General features: G+C 43.2%; 1 protein-coding gene across 4 annotated transcripts in view; it reads right to left on the bottom strand.

Annotated features, from left to right (window-relative positions):
• WDR37 (WD repeat domain 37) overlaps positions 1–15,951 on the bottom strand; it is a 537,887-nt gene that overhangs the window by 364,400 nt on the left and 157,536 nt on the right. For all 4 annotated transcript variants that reach the window (XM_078663303.1, XM_078663304.1, XM_078663302.1 and 1 more), the window contains 2 exons: positions 13,901–13,996; positions 10,014–10,078 (listed from right to left, as the gene is read on the bottom strand). In XM_078663303.1, the coding sequence (XP_078519429.1) occupies positions 10,014–10,078; positions 13,901–13,996 (161 nt within the window). The remainder of the gene's footprint in view (positions 1–10,013; positions 10,079–13,900; positions 13,997–15,951) is intronic.

Below are 15,951 nucleotides of genomic sequence, written 5' to 3'. Positions count from 1 at the left end.
GAGCACCTGAGACTGCTGTAAACTCTGTGTATGTAGGAAATGAGACTAACCATGATAGAGAAATCATGTAGCTGATATATGACAGTTAGGAATGCAAGGTCCCATATCATTGAACTTGGGGCCCGTTTTATGAACCCACTATGGAAACCGTGTTTTCCCCTTAAGTATGATTAAATCGCCTCAAACCACGATGTTAAATAGGCTGATATCCCTTGGGATCCGGTTGGGATCCAAAACTGATGGATTTTTACAGATATTGTTAGATCGCTAATCCTCCTTTTTTAGGGGTGAGTAGCTTAATGACGAAGTGTTCGCCCATTCAGGTTATGGGTCAGGACTTTAACAATCCATTGAGTCCCACGCTGATCCCAAGAACAGAGATCTTTTCACGTTTCGCCACTTTGACTTAGTGAATCAGACGCAGGATCCCGTGGTTGTCACAACTACACGCATGCGTAAGAGTAGAGTGTCTGGAGTCGCCGCGCAGTAATGATCTGCGCATGCGCGACTGTCGACGCTGGGTATCTGCGCATGCGCTGTTCACGGTAATGAGCATGACACCAGCGCGCATGCGGAGACGCGCTACAGTGACTACCAGCTGAGGACAATTACGTCCTGAGCACCAGTATTTAACCGCGTCCCCGCCTGACCGTCGGTGCCTCCCCTTCGGCTCGAGACCACGCCGTGAGGTACCGACGGACAGGTAAGAGGGAAACGCATGAGCTGAATAGGGTAGAATGGGTAATCAGATTAGTTTACGTTAAACCTGCTGGTTAAACTCCGTTTGTAACACTGCAGTTGTTTACGCAGAACTACTTTACAATCTAGGGGCGAGGTGGCTTGATGTACTTTACAATTTTTCTCTCCAACTTGTTGAAACACTGGCCCCACACATACAGATAGACTCTGATTTTATCCTGGTAGGGGATTTCAATGTCCACAGTGAACTCTCCTCCTGTGTGGAGGCTCAGACACTCTTGGCAGATCTAACCACCTTAGGACTGCACCAAGTTAATCAGGGTCCCACGCACTCAGCCGGTCACACTTTGGACCTTGTGTTATATAATTCTGCTTCTATAAAGTGTCTACCTCCCTGCCAAGTGGATTGGACTGACCACTCCATTCTTGAGTTCTACACTAGACTCATTCATGTGCCTAAGAGAGCACAGAAAATATTGGCTGATGTTAGAAGACCCTGGAATAAACTAACGCCTGAGAGCTTCAGGGTGAACTTTATTGAACCTAACTGGGCTGTTTATGGCGACAATGTTAATGCGGCACTAACTGCCCTCAATGAAGCTGTAGCTACCTCCATTAATCATGTTGTTCCTCTCAGAACATACATACCCCGTCCTGCCCCAAGACAAGAAGTCTGGTACACAGAAGATCGTAGACAACTAAAAATTATCGCATGGAAATCGGAAAAACAATGGAGAGCCGCTCACAAGGCTGAGGATAAAGTCACTTATAGGATTGCCCAGAAAAATTACCATAAAGCTATTCGATCTGCTCGCAAACATCATATAGCAGACCAAATAACAGCGGCAGGTAAAAATGTAAAAGTACTTTACCAGATCTTACAGTCCTTTGTCAAGCCTGCAGCCTGTGAGACCGAGGGCATTGAGTCCCAAGTACTTTGTAACAACATCTCGCAGTTTTTTGTGAGGAAAATTGAAGGGATTTACGCAAAGATCTTAGCCTCGAACGCCTCCACTAACATCTTGTGTACTGTGGATAGTATGGCTCCACTTCACCCCTGCACAACAGAAGTCAATGCTAATAAACTTGTTGAATTGCCCCCTATATCTATCGAGGAAATAGGCACTCTAATCAATCAAACTAAGAGTGGCAGCCCGTTAGATATTGTTCCAGCTCGGATCATGTCTCTTTTAAGGGATGATCTAGGAGAAGGGATTCAACAGGTGCTTAATCTATCCTTAGCATTGGGTGATGTTCCCCTTAACTGGAAGCGTGCTCTGGTGAGGCCGTTACGTAAGAACAATTCCATCCCATGGACTGACCTCACGAACCTGAAACCCATCTCTCTTCTCCCTTTTTTAGGGAAGCTTGCCGAGAAGTTTGTCAACCGGCATTTATCCAACTATATTGAGAGTGTAGGGGAACTAGATCCCTCTCAATCGGGTTTCAGGCCTAGGCACAGCACCGAGACCACCTTGCTGTCCGTCACTGACAATCTTCGCATGCTACAGGATAAGGGGTTTTCCGTTATCCTGGTGCTATTAGATTTGTCAGCGGCGTTTGACACGGTGTCACACGAGATCATGACCTCCAGACTAGTTAACATCGGTCTGGGTGGCAAGGCTCTGGCTTGGCTGAGGAGTTTTTTCAGCAAACGCACTCAGAGAGTAATACTGGGCTCTTACCAGTCAGAGGAGGTGGAGATCTCAAAGGGGGTGCCACAGGGCTCCTGCTTGAGCCCTACGTTATTTAATATCTACGTGGCACCCCTAGCTAACATCGTTAGATCCCACGGGTTCATCCCTGTATCGTATGCAGACGACACACAACTCCTCTTTCCCTTTAAAATTTTGACTCCTGAAGTGCGCCACTCCTTTGCCCAAGGGATGAAAGAAGTGGCACACTGGATGGCAGCAAATCTCCTTCAGTGCAACGTCTCCAAGACGGAGGTGATGCTCTTTGGGGAAGCAAAGCGACTGTGGACTCCGGACTGGTGGCCCTCTGATCTCGGCCCAGTCCCAGAGCCAAAAATGGTAGTGAAAGATCTGGGAGTCAAACTGGATCAGGAGCTTACCTTAAAACATCACGCTACTCATGTTGTAGGCTCCTGTTTTCATGTTATTGGTCTTCTCCGTAGGGTGTTCCCCATGCTACCTGACTCCACCAGAAAAACTTTAGTTCAGTCACTCGTGTTGAGTAGACTGGACTACTGCAACGGTCTGCTGCTAGCCGCCAATGAAGGGGTCATCGCTAGACTTCAAGTCGTGCAGAACACGGCTGCCCGCCTTGTTCTTAATGCCCCGGCCAGGACCCCTTCAAAACCACTTCTAAAAAAACTCCACTGGCTCACCATAAAACAGAGTGCTGTTTAAAATCTGTTGCACTATCCACAAGTGCCTGTCTGGTAGCGGCCCGGAGGTCTTAACTAAGAAATTCACCCCTTATATTCCCGCAAGAATTCTGAGATCTGGAGACCATGAACTATTATGTGTCCCCAGATTCTGGAAAACACGTCAGGGTGGTAGGGCTCTATCAGTGGCTGGCCCTAAACTTTGGAATGAACTTCCATTGGAAATCAGAGCTTGCAGGGAACATCTTCCTTTCAGGAAAAAGTTAAAAACTTTTTTATTTAACTATTGATACGGTGGTACACTATTAATACATGACAGGGATATTTGCTTTCTGATGTTGCCAAAGGCGCGGAGATACTCCCCAGGGAGTCGATTCCCAGCGCGGTATAAGCTTGCAAATAAATAAATAAATAAACAAGCCTGAGTGCAGCTACACGTAGTTAGCGCTATACGAGGACCTAAGGACATCTATTGCCTCACTTCAGTTATTCTTTTCATTGTATGTAGCCATGTTTAACTTGATTTAATACTGGCACAATGGAACTAAGCTCTTAATAAGGGTGACCCTTTTCTTTTTGTTAAAATAATCAACCTCTCGACCCGGAGTTGAGTCATTATTCTAGCATAACCACTGGGGTTTATGAGAGGTACAACCCTTATAGGAACCATCTCCCCAATAGGTATGAGTATATTGGAGGTAAATTTTCATGTTCATCACCAGCAGTGCCACTCAGCTGGTGGATGAGAGACAAATCTGCGATATTTATCAATACGCAGTCATAACCTAGGACATTCTAGAGGAGGGTTTTTGAATTTTAGTCGTTGAGTGCTTCCACATGGGTCCCCGTGGGAATGTGTGACCACGAGGGGCAGTTCAGAAAACTGTTGGGTTTGTAAACTGTAACAGAGTCATATTGTGTGACAGTTATCTAATCTAGGAACTGTCCTTATTTACATGTTTAGAGCGGGGCCTCATTCTTCCGAGCAGTTGCCGGGTGAGGTGAGGCTTTCTTCCCACGCTGAGTTGGGTAAGTGTTTAATTAAGTTTTTGAAATAATACACAGATTATCTGTTGGCGACTTAATATAGCGCACATTTCAAGTGGCCATCACTATAGGTGATTGGCATGGCTGATTTTAGTTTAACTATCACTGGTTTTGCACAGTAAGCACTCCTCATTAAGTGCGCACAAAAGTCTTATTGTAATGTTTATTCTTAAACTAGCAGTATGCTGATGTACAGAGTACATGGTTTTTCCTTTTCTTTGTATTCCTCACAGGGAAGACCTCTTCTAACTTCAGAGCCAATCGAGAAGATGTGGTAGGATGGTCCCAATGACCGCCCATCTCTTCCTGACAATGGTCTGTTAGATCTTCTATTTTTCATTGTTTCATCAATCACGTTTGATAGTGTCATTGCAGTAGCATACATAAGAGCTTGGCCCTGATGAATGCCGGTGAACTTTCACCTTACGGCAGAAACATGTTGGCCCTATATAAAACTTCTACCAAGCAATCTAGACAGTGATTTTGTCACACTGTCCTTTCACTATTTTTTAATCTGACGTATAGGCGAACACTAATAAAGGTCTTTGTTTGCCTTAACAGCCATTTTAACACACATAACTTGATTTAATTTTTGCACTGCACACATCAGCTCCACCATCTGTAAGAACAATTGTGGTGACCAGACTATGGCCTAGTGATGCGTAGCCAAAATACACCAGGGCTTTCGCACACAGACCTAAGTTTGGGGGTCCTACATGATGAGGCTCCGCCACTTGGGTGGGCTGATAGGACTTAAACAGCATTTGTTGACAGCCAGTCCGACTTTTGATTACTGATGTATCAAAATCTTTGATGTGCAATTTGTCCAGTGTTAGTTCAAGTATTTCAGCTTTACTCGACCTACAGGTTTTTTTGTTATTTATGTAGTTTCACTGGGGGTATTTACCTGTTTGGTCGTTAAACATGTCCCTCTGACCCTCCACTACTAGTTGTTGTTTCACCAAACTGTGCAATCACCAAGCTTATAACCAGGAGGAATTGAGCATATCTACCACGCACAAAAGGGTTTATTCAGTGATCGCTCCAACCTCTTTCTACATCATGGCTATGCAACACTAGGCCAGTAGGAGTCCTAGTGCAAATAATCTGAACTTGAGTCGACCCTTCTTTTCCACAGGCAATGACCTCAGTAAACACAGTCCTATTTTCCTCTCTGATCTCCTGACCAAACACCTAAAATCTGTCACGTCATCCCAGCAGTTTGCTTCTATCATACAGTTACACTATGTGTGCTAGAAGTCACCACAATACATCTTGCATCTAAAATAAGCCAAAGTTAATCTTGTGAATTATGGTGGGAATAATGCACCCCTCGTGTCATTAGGCACTTACAATGGATGAGTTTTATCTTTTGGAAGACATTCTGTGGATTTATCCCCGGGAATGATAGTTTGGAACTTTGATATACTGACTAAATGCAGTAAATATAACATGCACATCCTGTGGCAATGTGAACGGAATTGTATAGTAGAATTATAAGAGTATATGCATACTGTGTCATTTGGCATCACTAAAGAGCAGGTTTGGTTGTTCTGAAGATTTATTGCAATTGTTTTTCTCTTCTTAAACATCTAAGCTAACCTATCCCATACTATCACAGCAACAGCATAACAAAGGTGTTTGCTCACAGATGAAACGGCTACAATCCCTTTCTATTTCACAATATTACAGACATGGAACAACAGCACTGCCCCCTGCCTATTTTAGTAATTATAGGAAAGCCAGGAATGTTGGCTCTGCCAAATACTTTTTTTCTCCTCCTTCCGAATATATCGGGGATAGCCAGAAGGTTGCCAAAAAAGTGCACAATATCTGTGTTTGGGCTGCGGAATTATCCATTCTCATGGAAGCACTGAAATGTATAAAAGGTAAAGATACTCACCTTCATTATCACTCTTTCTGGTGAGTACTCCATCTGACTGCAGAGCTTTAGAATTCCCCACGCACCAGACAAGATTAGGAAGATTTTTCAGCATAGCTCAATCCTTCTGGAGGCTGTTTCTTGGTCAACATGTAGCAGATGTTAATGCAGTGGACGATCTACCATGCCTTTCTTTGCCCCAGAGAACCCAAAAAAGAGCTCATCATCTAGCCGATGGTGTATAGTACGCTGAATGTAAAAATTAAATGCTCTTTTGGCATTCAAAGAATGGAGTCTCTCTTCCCCTTGTGAGGGATTAGGTGGATCAAAGAACGTCAGAAGTATGATGGACTGCCCAACATGAGAGTCACAACCTTTGGTAGAAAGCTCGTCCTAGTTCTCAGCACTAGTTTGACATGAAAGGCGATGGCGTAGGACTACTAAAGACAGTCTTTCTCATTGAAAATAACTTAAGCTCCTCGCACGAGTGAAATTAATGATCTTTCAGTTCAGAGTGAGGAGATTTAGGGGGCAGCTGTGCAGCTGCTAAAAGGAGTGCACATATGAAAAGTAAGGAGCAAATTAAGATCCCACTGTTGCGTCACGAGGATTTAAGCAGAAACATGAAATAAGCCTTTAAGGAATCGCATCGCAACAGACGACTTAACAAGGATATTGGTCTGGTAAATGCAAAAACGCCAAAAGGGCTGACAAATATCTTTTAACAATGCCCACTGCAAGCCCATACTAGGACAAAAACAAACAATACATCCGAATGTGTGGGGTCCTTATTACAGGCAGCACACCAAGCCACAAACCTATCCCAGTGACCATCATAAACAGACTTTGTATTAGGACCCCTGGCAGCAAGGATGATATCCACTACTTCGGGAAGGAGATCGAATGCAGTTAACTGCCACTGCTCAATCTCCACACATGGAGGTAAAGACTGTACAGGCCCGGCTGCAAGACCCTCCCCTGAAGCTGCAACAGAAGGACTTCCCAAAGCAGTAGCCTAATCAGAGGACTGATGCTCATGCCCATAAGTTCTGGGTACCACACTCTCCTGGCCCGATCCACCTGTTGGATGTCATGGCCTGCCACCGATGGACAAAATGACTGATGTTGCATCCAACTGGGTTGTCGTGTGCCACTGAGGGCAAACTAAAGCTGCTTGGAGGCTGCTGTAGGATGGGTGGGGCAGAATGTTTGTAGTCCCTATGGGCCTAAACATTGTCTGGTAGATCCCCGACTGCCCTGACAGGACCGGGGTGCCTGTTGCTGGGGTAGGTGCCTTGGTATTGGCTGTATGTGAAACACCTATTGATGCCTCAAACAGGGCAAAATAGGGGAGGACACTTCCTTGCAAGCATAGAGAGACCGAGGGAGCCTGTTGTGGCTCTGCTTTATTTGAAGCATTCTAGTGCAGAATCAGCCATCACACCAAATAGACAAGACCCTTCAAAAGGCACATCCATGAGTGATGCCTGAATGTCACCCGAGAAGCCCATGGATCTCATTCAAGCATGGTGCCCGAGCACCATGCTAAATCTTTACTGCTTTGCTTGAACAGTCCGTAGCACCCAGTCCTAACCTTAAGACATATTTTGCCACATCCTGGCCATCCCGAAAAGTTTGCTCCAGATTGTCACATAATTCTTCCAAGACTGCAGGCAAGATCTCGGTGACCACTTTCCATAATACATGTGAGAACCTCCCCAGCAAGCAGCTGGCATGGACTGACCAAAGTGCAAGGCTAGCCAAGGAGTCAATCCGTTTCCCAAATGACTTGATTCTCTAAAACTCAATCTATTTGTGTGGTTTGAGGGAGGGGCAGGAGTGGTGACTGAAGGCCTCAATCTGTTACAACATGGCAGACGTGCATCGGAATCGACTGTGTAAATCAACTGCACCAGCATAGATGGACACCTTGGCGCCCTTACGACTTCTCAGAGGGAGAGTGGCGAGTCTGAATTAAATTCCGCTTAGCCTTCTTATGCTTAGACCTTTCGGAAGACGGATCGTAATGAGGCCTTATCGTAGGGGTGGCCCCAAAAATGGGAATGGGTCCGTGCACTCAACTACAAGCTGGGGCGGGACTTACCCTTCTTTCAGCAATGTTTGGCGACACACAGCTTGGCTTTGGAATACCAGGACACCTTGGGATGCAAAAGACTTCAAGTCGTGACCTGAACCTAAACACCGGAAGGACACCTAATAATGATCTGTCAATTACATCTATTTTCAACAGTCCCGACAAGATTTAAACCCTATAGTTTTAGGAGTGGACTTCTTCCATTGCACATAAGAAAAAGAATTTCAAGAAAAAAAGAGTTGATAATAAAAAGCAGTTACTTTTAGGGCTGAACTGGGCCAATGCAGAGCCACATTGCACCATTCCCCAGTATGCGGACTAATCTTCTGAATACAATCCGGTGATCACCAATAATATAAAGGTGAGGAATTAGCCATCAGAAGAATTTAATAAAAATCAATTTAAAAAATCAAATCCACAATATGTCCTGGATAGGTCCCTAATTTGCCATGGGTAGGCATAATGTCATCACAAATGGTCAGAATATTTCACAAATACACCTTTACAATCACTCCAGCCCCTCTTGACCGACACATACAAACAAACACACGCACACACGTGCGCGCAGATACACTCACGCGTGCATACATACATGAAGGTATTACAACACAGGCTGTTGTTCACACCCATTCCAACTTAACCTTCCTAGTCCAATGACTTGAAGCTGGTCCTTCTCTAGCTCAGCTAAGACACTGTAGGCCTGGGCACAATGTTGCAGCAGACCCAGGAGGCTTATGGTTCGCTTCTAGGTGTCTGGATTCCTTGTGGCCGAGTGCCTTGAAGCTCACAAGATCATCAGCAACAGTAAGCAAGGTTACAAGAACCCGAGTAGGGCAACAGGCTAGGGCTTCACCTTGTGGCAATGGGAAACAGCTGTTCCATGTTCAGAAAGCTTAAAAGAAAGGTTCTCACAGGTCTGTAGTGAAATACAACTTTAAATTGCAGGAATTTTGCTTCATGCCATCTTCGCTGTTTTTGGTAGTTGAGCAGCAACCTTCTGTCTACCTGTTCAAGTGCATTCTTATCATGTGAAAAGCACATTAAATCCTACTCCTCAGTCCACTCAAGAGAGTAAGCTGGGTAGAGCACGGTTGCATTCCTCTCCAGAATTCATTTTAAGTACTGTGACCTACATGACACCAGAGAAGTACCTTCTCAAGAAGTCTACTCTGTTACAAAGCTCTATATATTTGCTTCAGACCGGCTGGGGAACAACAGAATAAGAGATGAAGAGGAGAAAGATGTGCTGAGCCTTTAATTTCTACATGCAGTAGTCGGTCTCCATTTTACTTTCAACTTTCATTCCAAAAGATGTTCCTGATCATCCATGGCTAACTAACAGCCAGCGCAATGAACTTTACCTACATGAACTTGCTTAGAGTTCAGTGCTCGAAGTCACTGTTCCAACTTAGGAAAGAGATAAAAACACAACTCTTTAAAGAACACAGCAGTATTATGATGCAGTTACAGTCCATTTTTGCTCTCAGAAACCAGCTACCCTCCAATCATACCTGACTGTTTTTGTCATAGCCCCAGTACAGCACTCTGCTGCCTTTCGGCTAGGTCTGCCCTATGTAAATAAAACATACATAACAAGTTCACAAGCACTCCCCCATTTAGTGGCTGACACTGATCTCCTGCCTCATTCTAACATTTGAGTTGCACTTTAAAAGGATCAATGTTGGTCTGAGAACACTACACTGATTGGGAGCTCTTTACCCCCCAAAATCAGTGATGTGAATGACACGTTGCCATAAGGTGCCTCCAGAATCTTAAAACAAAACAAATTAACTGTGTAATTAATCAACTTTTAGTTTTTTGAGTGAATATACACACACGGCAATATTTTAAAATCTGAATGAAATGTGAACATTATAAACATTAAAGCCTCAGATGAGAATGTGGACAGCAAGGTGGATTAATGACATATTCAACAGTACCTTGCTGGTGGAAGCCTTGTATGTGGTCTTTAATTTCTGTGATAGTTGGCTGGTGCTATGGCTAGCTGTCAAGATACAAAATCAGTTCCAGGATTTAAAGAAATACATTTAAAAAAAGACTCTACAAAAGACACATGCACACGTTTCTTTTTTGAGCTACTCACAAGTCACCGTTTTAATACATAAAGATTTCACTTCAAACATTTTAAAAATTAAAATACCACCTAACCTTTTGCCGCTAATTAAAGCTCAATTTTCGGTTCAAATTTAACGTATTTTCTATACATGTTTTATACAGCAACTACCCGTATGCAAGAAGATCACTAATGCATTTTTTTTCAGTATAACAGCTCTTCACTTTGATGAAGCTTTTCATTAACAGTACCCACTGATAAACACCATTGTATAAGTGAACCAGTGACAATCGTACCTCCAAGGAACCACAGAAGAGATCAGCATAATTAATCCTTATAAACCAGGGTTTATAAGTATACAGTGCATCAATGTCTGTCCTCATCTCACTCTCTGCCACAGGTGACCTTTTTAGAAAAACATTCCATAATCCAAATTGCCTTAAAATGCTGTGTAGGATTCCCAACCGTTATCAGTTGTCAACCAAAATTTTGAAAAGATCGCTTAGTCTTAAACGTTGTCATGACCAGAGGTCAAAGGGCCTGATTTAGAGTTTGACGGAAAGAGTACTCGGTCGCGGATTGGGTCCTCTCAGCCAAACCGTGGGTCTGTTCGCCAGATTTACGTTTGGGTGGACCTTAAGTATGTCAGCTACAGAGCCTACTCTTGCTCTGTCTTAGACATACTTTTCCGACAGTCTGACAGAGTATGGGCCATCAGAGCTTTGGCCATTCAACCGCTCACTCAATTTAGAGAGGGGGTTGCATGGAAAGTTTTCACTCCACCTTAATGTTGTGCAAAACCTGGTAGTAAGGGACGGGAAAAATGCTTAAATGACCCCCATACCATAGCAGACACTTCCCATGGTGTGAGCGTCATTAGTTTTTTTTTTTTTTTTAAAACAAAATCCCGCCTTGGGATTTTTTTTTTTTTTTAAACAAGTTAAACATTTGACCATTAGCCATCATGTTTGACAGACCCATCTGTAAAACGTTAAACACGTTGACAGGGAACGTCATAATGGGAGTTCCTGCCAATTTGAAGAGATGTCCGCAGGGTCGGCCCACACGTCTAAATATGGAGGAGGGGTACTCCATCAGGGCAACAGAGTATTTTACTCCATAGCCCTGATGGAGTAAAGTCTGTCCTCCACACTCTAGATCAGACCCAAAGCAATTAACTAGGAAATCGAATCCTGGATTCAGAAAATCTTTCATCTTTGGGCTAAGATACAAGAGTGATGAAAAACAAAGAATGACATGAACATGTTGGTGAATAATCCTGCTACGGAACATTACCCCCTTTACAATTTTTTTTAGTTATCCTTCATAATCGGGACAGACACACTACAGGTGTCATCCATGAGAAAGGAGTGGGTACCCTAGAGGTCCACAGGCTCTCTTGTAGCAAGCCACGAGCAATCTGTTCAACACAGTCTGCTTTTCAGCAATGCAGTCTATGCCACACAGTTCACACCTGTTCTTTGAATGGGCTTGTTGGAATCTCTCTTTAAGCATCTCCCTCAAGTCTTTTATTTCCTCAGTTCAAAACCATGACCACTACAGATTCAAATGTTTGGCTGATGAAGACTAAACTTGTTTTGGGGAAGATGGCTATGCTCAAGACAACTTATCGTTGACCCGAGCAACATACTTTGGCTTATGGCCGTAAAGAAATTTGCTCAAAATGGAACCATTGTTGTTGATTTAGCAATAAAATCAGCAGTACAAAACTGCAAAATTGTCACCATTACTTAAACATAATCTAATATCAATGAAGATGTCACAATGGCAATACTAGTCATGCTGAAATGGGGCTCACCTCCTACCAGCATCCCAGTTATGCATTCTTCGAGCTGGACTTCAGATAATATACAAATTATTTCTATTATTGGAATTGGGACAGATATATACCAAAGGAGACAGTTAGGAAAGGCCTGATTGAAGCTGCTCAAGGAGTAACATCAGCCCACAAGGTAATTAGTGATACTCTGTCACTGCTACTGCAGTGATATTGGTGGCTGTTTAAGACTAGACAGACATGGAAATACATTCAAGAGTACAGTATCGGTAAACCCTCTACAACAGGTATGTCTACTTCTACGCCTCCAGACAAAAAAGGGAGACCATTTGAAATAGTGCAACTGAACCATATGGATCCATTTCCATCAGTCAACTCATCTAAATTATTCTGATTTTGGTAGATTCTTGCTTCAGATTTTCAGAGGACTGTCTGGCGGCTTTCGAGCAGGTGCCAGGTTTGCTCTGGGAATCCAATTACTATTGTCACGCCCCTAACGCCAGAGTCAAATTGGCTAGATGAGAGAGACAACAGTGTCTTGGTTGTAGGGTACAGATTATAAGATTGTGTAATGAGCCTTAGTCTTCCAAGAATGACTGCAGACCTACACATGTCAAGCAAGTTGTATCTGTAGTGTTGTGTATGTATCTGATCTACTTCTCACAGGGAAGGCGGAGTCACAATCCGAATCACATGTTAATCTGTTTCATGATTTTCAAGAACACAAATGGCTACACGAAAATGGAACTCAAGACTCTGTCTCTCAAACTATTCCTACTACTGGTGGGTTGACTCCTAATCTAGGAGACCTGGAACAAGAGAAGATCCTGTTAAAGTAATATTTAGTCCATGTATTCTGTCCACCCATAACAGTAATTGTTAATGCTCTTAGTGACAATAGCATGAAAACTGATGAATAAAGATGTGATGACATTTCCAGTTCCTGCAGTGAATGGATTTACATCAGAATTTTTGCAAAAAAAAGTTTCATGTATGAGTGCATAGCCCTGACTATGGAGAGTTGGTTAAATGAATCAGCTTCTTTCAGAATTCAATAAGAGGGGAGGAGGTTTGATGTTCGAGTGGGAGGCTCTTCCACGCTTTAGGAGCCATGTAACACTCTTACTCCTTATCTGGCTCTGTGTATTCTTGGGATGTGTGCAAGTAAGAGTCCAGCGGAGCGGAGGTGTCTGGGTGGTTGGTGGAAGGAGACTATACTGTTCAGGCATGTGGGGCCTAAGCTGTGTGGTGCCTTGAATGTGTCTGAGGAGTTGCAATTGAGAACATTAGTGTATCATTAGACAGCAGAGATCCCTGAGGTGTGGCGTGATGTGAGTTGTGTGTGGGATGTTAAGGATGAGACGTCCGGCTGATGAGTTCTGGATGGTTTGTAGTCTTCTAAGGAGTTGCTTGGTGACACCGGCATACAGGATGTTCCCACTGTCCAACTTGCAGGTGACTAGGGCGTGAGTGACAGTTTTCCTACAGATTGTCTTGGGAGCCATTTGAAGAGCTCCACAGCATTTTCAGGGTGTGGAAGAAGTATGCAGTGACAGAGTTGGCTTGTGCGGTCCTGTCCAGTTTGCTGTTGATGGTTATTCAGAGGTTCCTGGCATGGATTCTGTGGCAGGGTCCGAGTACGGCTGGCCACTAGTTGGAGTACTCTTGCTGAACAGCACTACACTACACATGGTGAGCTATAAGCTACCTTATTGTCCTGGTGTATTACCCTTTTCATTGCATAACGAGCTACACTGTAAGCATGCCTCTATTTCCTATGACTTTTCATAAAATATAATCCCTTCCCGTACAAAAGTATGTCTAAGTGCCTGCAACATCTTCCTATTGCAAGGCAAACCATACACTTGACTTATGTAAGTCTAATGTATACCACTGTCAGAAATGTAGGCAACAATGTAATAGTACTCATTCATCTTAATTAATATGCACCTCACCTTTAGCTTTAAGCTGTCCTTTACTTAATTCTACTCCATCAATGGTTTGTCCATCACCAGTCAAACGATCATTCAGTGTATCTATCTCCCTGCGTACTGAAAAATGAAAGATAACACATCACAGAAATATAAGACATGTCACGCTGAAATGACATGCAGCCTTCAAATAAAATTGAATTTATTTCTTTTTAATTAAGGAAACAAGTGCATCATACATTATGCATAACAGCATATCTTACATTGTTACATCCATGTCAGTAAAAAAAAAAAAAAAGTAAAGGAAGCTGAAAAATAGATTCAGTTCTAAAGCCGGCGTTCACCCCCACCCCTATGCTGCAGTATTGCTTAGCTTTAAAATACATTATTAATGCGTTCCTAAACTAGTACAGTGAAACATTCAATTTGTAACTGGCAATTTGGCATAAAGGCTTATAATTCTTGTTTGCAATAAATACCCATATGAGCCACAGACGTAGTGTCGCTTTCCTCCTCTATGTGTTCTGAGTACATGCCACCATATCTTGCAGCCATCCTTAATTTGTAGTGGGGGAAAAGTTTATACCAACACAACTCAACATTTAGCTAGCACCAAACCGAGCACTGTCAATCTCCTAATAGGACATGGAGTTAGTCAGCCTGTAATGTATATTCAACTATTTTAAATAATGCATTAAATACTTTTGTGTAGTATTTCCAGGGTGGAACAGACTCTACACAAGAATTTAAAGTGCAATAATTTATGTCCTCTGTACCAGACTCAAGGAAAGAGGTTATAGTTCAACCACCTTGAACAAAGCGAGATTAAAGAGCGACCGCCTGGACAGGTCGGTCTTGCTCCAAAAAAAACCCAAAGCAGCAAATGACACCAGAACAACTAACACTAACCGCCCAGACTGATCACAGGATATAACATACATCATAAGAACATTAGGAGAATCCTGTACAGGCACTGGCCACTGATTAAAAATGACACAGTCATAGGACAGAGCTGTGCCAAACTACCCCAGTTAACGTTTAGTAGAGCAACTTCAATGAGCCAAGAATTGGTCAATTATGCACCATCTGCTCCAACCAAAAAAATCTGGTTACATTCCCAACCGGGTTTCTACAAGTGCAAAGCCTGCCAACATGGGGTCAACACTAAAACAGTCAAGTTCCCTTTCAGAAAATCCCCTTTCAAAATCAGACAACACTACACGTGCAAAACAGACTTTGCGGTGTACGTTCTTAAGTGCTCCTGTGACTTAATCTATGTGTGGAGCACTATACATCCAGCTCATGTGAGGATCCTACAACACCTCAGAGCAATCACTAACGACGATCCAGCATATCCTGTGGCTCGCCATATCAATGCTCACCACAGTGGTAAAACTGAGGAACTCACATATTTTGTATTGGACAGTGTAGCACCAAACCCCAGAGGAGGGATGAGACAACAAAAACTGAGACAACTCGAATCTAAATATATCATAGAGCTCAACAGTAAGATCCCCTTTGGGCTCAATGCTGACGAGGCACTCAGTATACATCTATGACACGGCACCATACCACTGTAACGACATCCGCTCTCACGTTTCCTGAAACATCCCATTTCTACTGATAAACATCTAGTTTAACCATCTAGGACTTGATCCTTTTTAAATCACCCAGTGCACGTTCTAACTTTATTTAATTTTCATTTCCACCTTAATCACATACACACAAATCACTAACTACCAGAACAACCATGCGCTCAAATCAAGCTTGCTAGCCACTACCAAATTAGGGTTCCCCGGTTTCTTATTAAAAGCATATACAGATGCTCCCTTACATGACACTCGGCACTAGAACAAGGCACAGGGAGATTCAGTATTGAGGCATCCAGGCACTTCAACGAGATACGAGTCCAAAGCCCACTTGGGCAGGATTATTTATTTATTTGTCCCCCTCTGGCCACCCCCGTTTACACTCACGCACTTGCATTCTATCCCAGCAGTTAGGTCTCACCCAAAATAAACAGTGACACCTTTTAGTTTCGTACTCAATTGAGTAATCAAATATTCCCATCGCAC

Source organism: Lissotriton helveticus, chromosome 10 (assembly GCF_964261635.1).
Source record: "Lissotriton helveticus chromosome 10, aLisHel1.1, whole genome shotgun sequence".
In the NCBI taxonomy this organism is placed as follows: domain Eukaryota; kingdom Metazoa; phylum Chordata; class Amphibia; order Caudata; family Salamandridae; genus Lissotriton; species Lissotriton helveticus.
The sequence above is the reverse complement of the archived record's forward strand: the minus strand, read 5'-3'. Positions and strand labels throughout refer to the sequence as shown.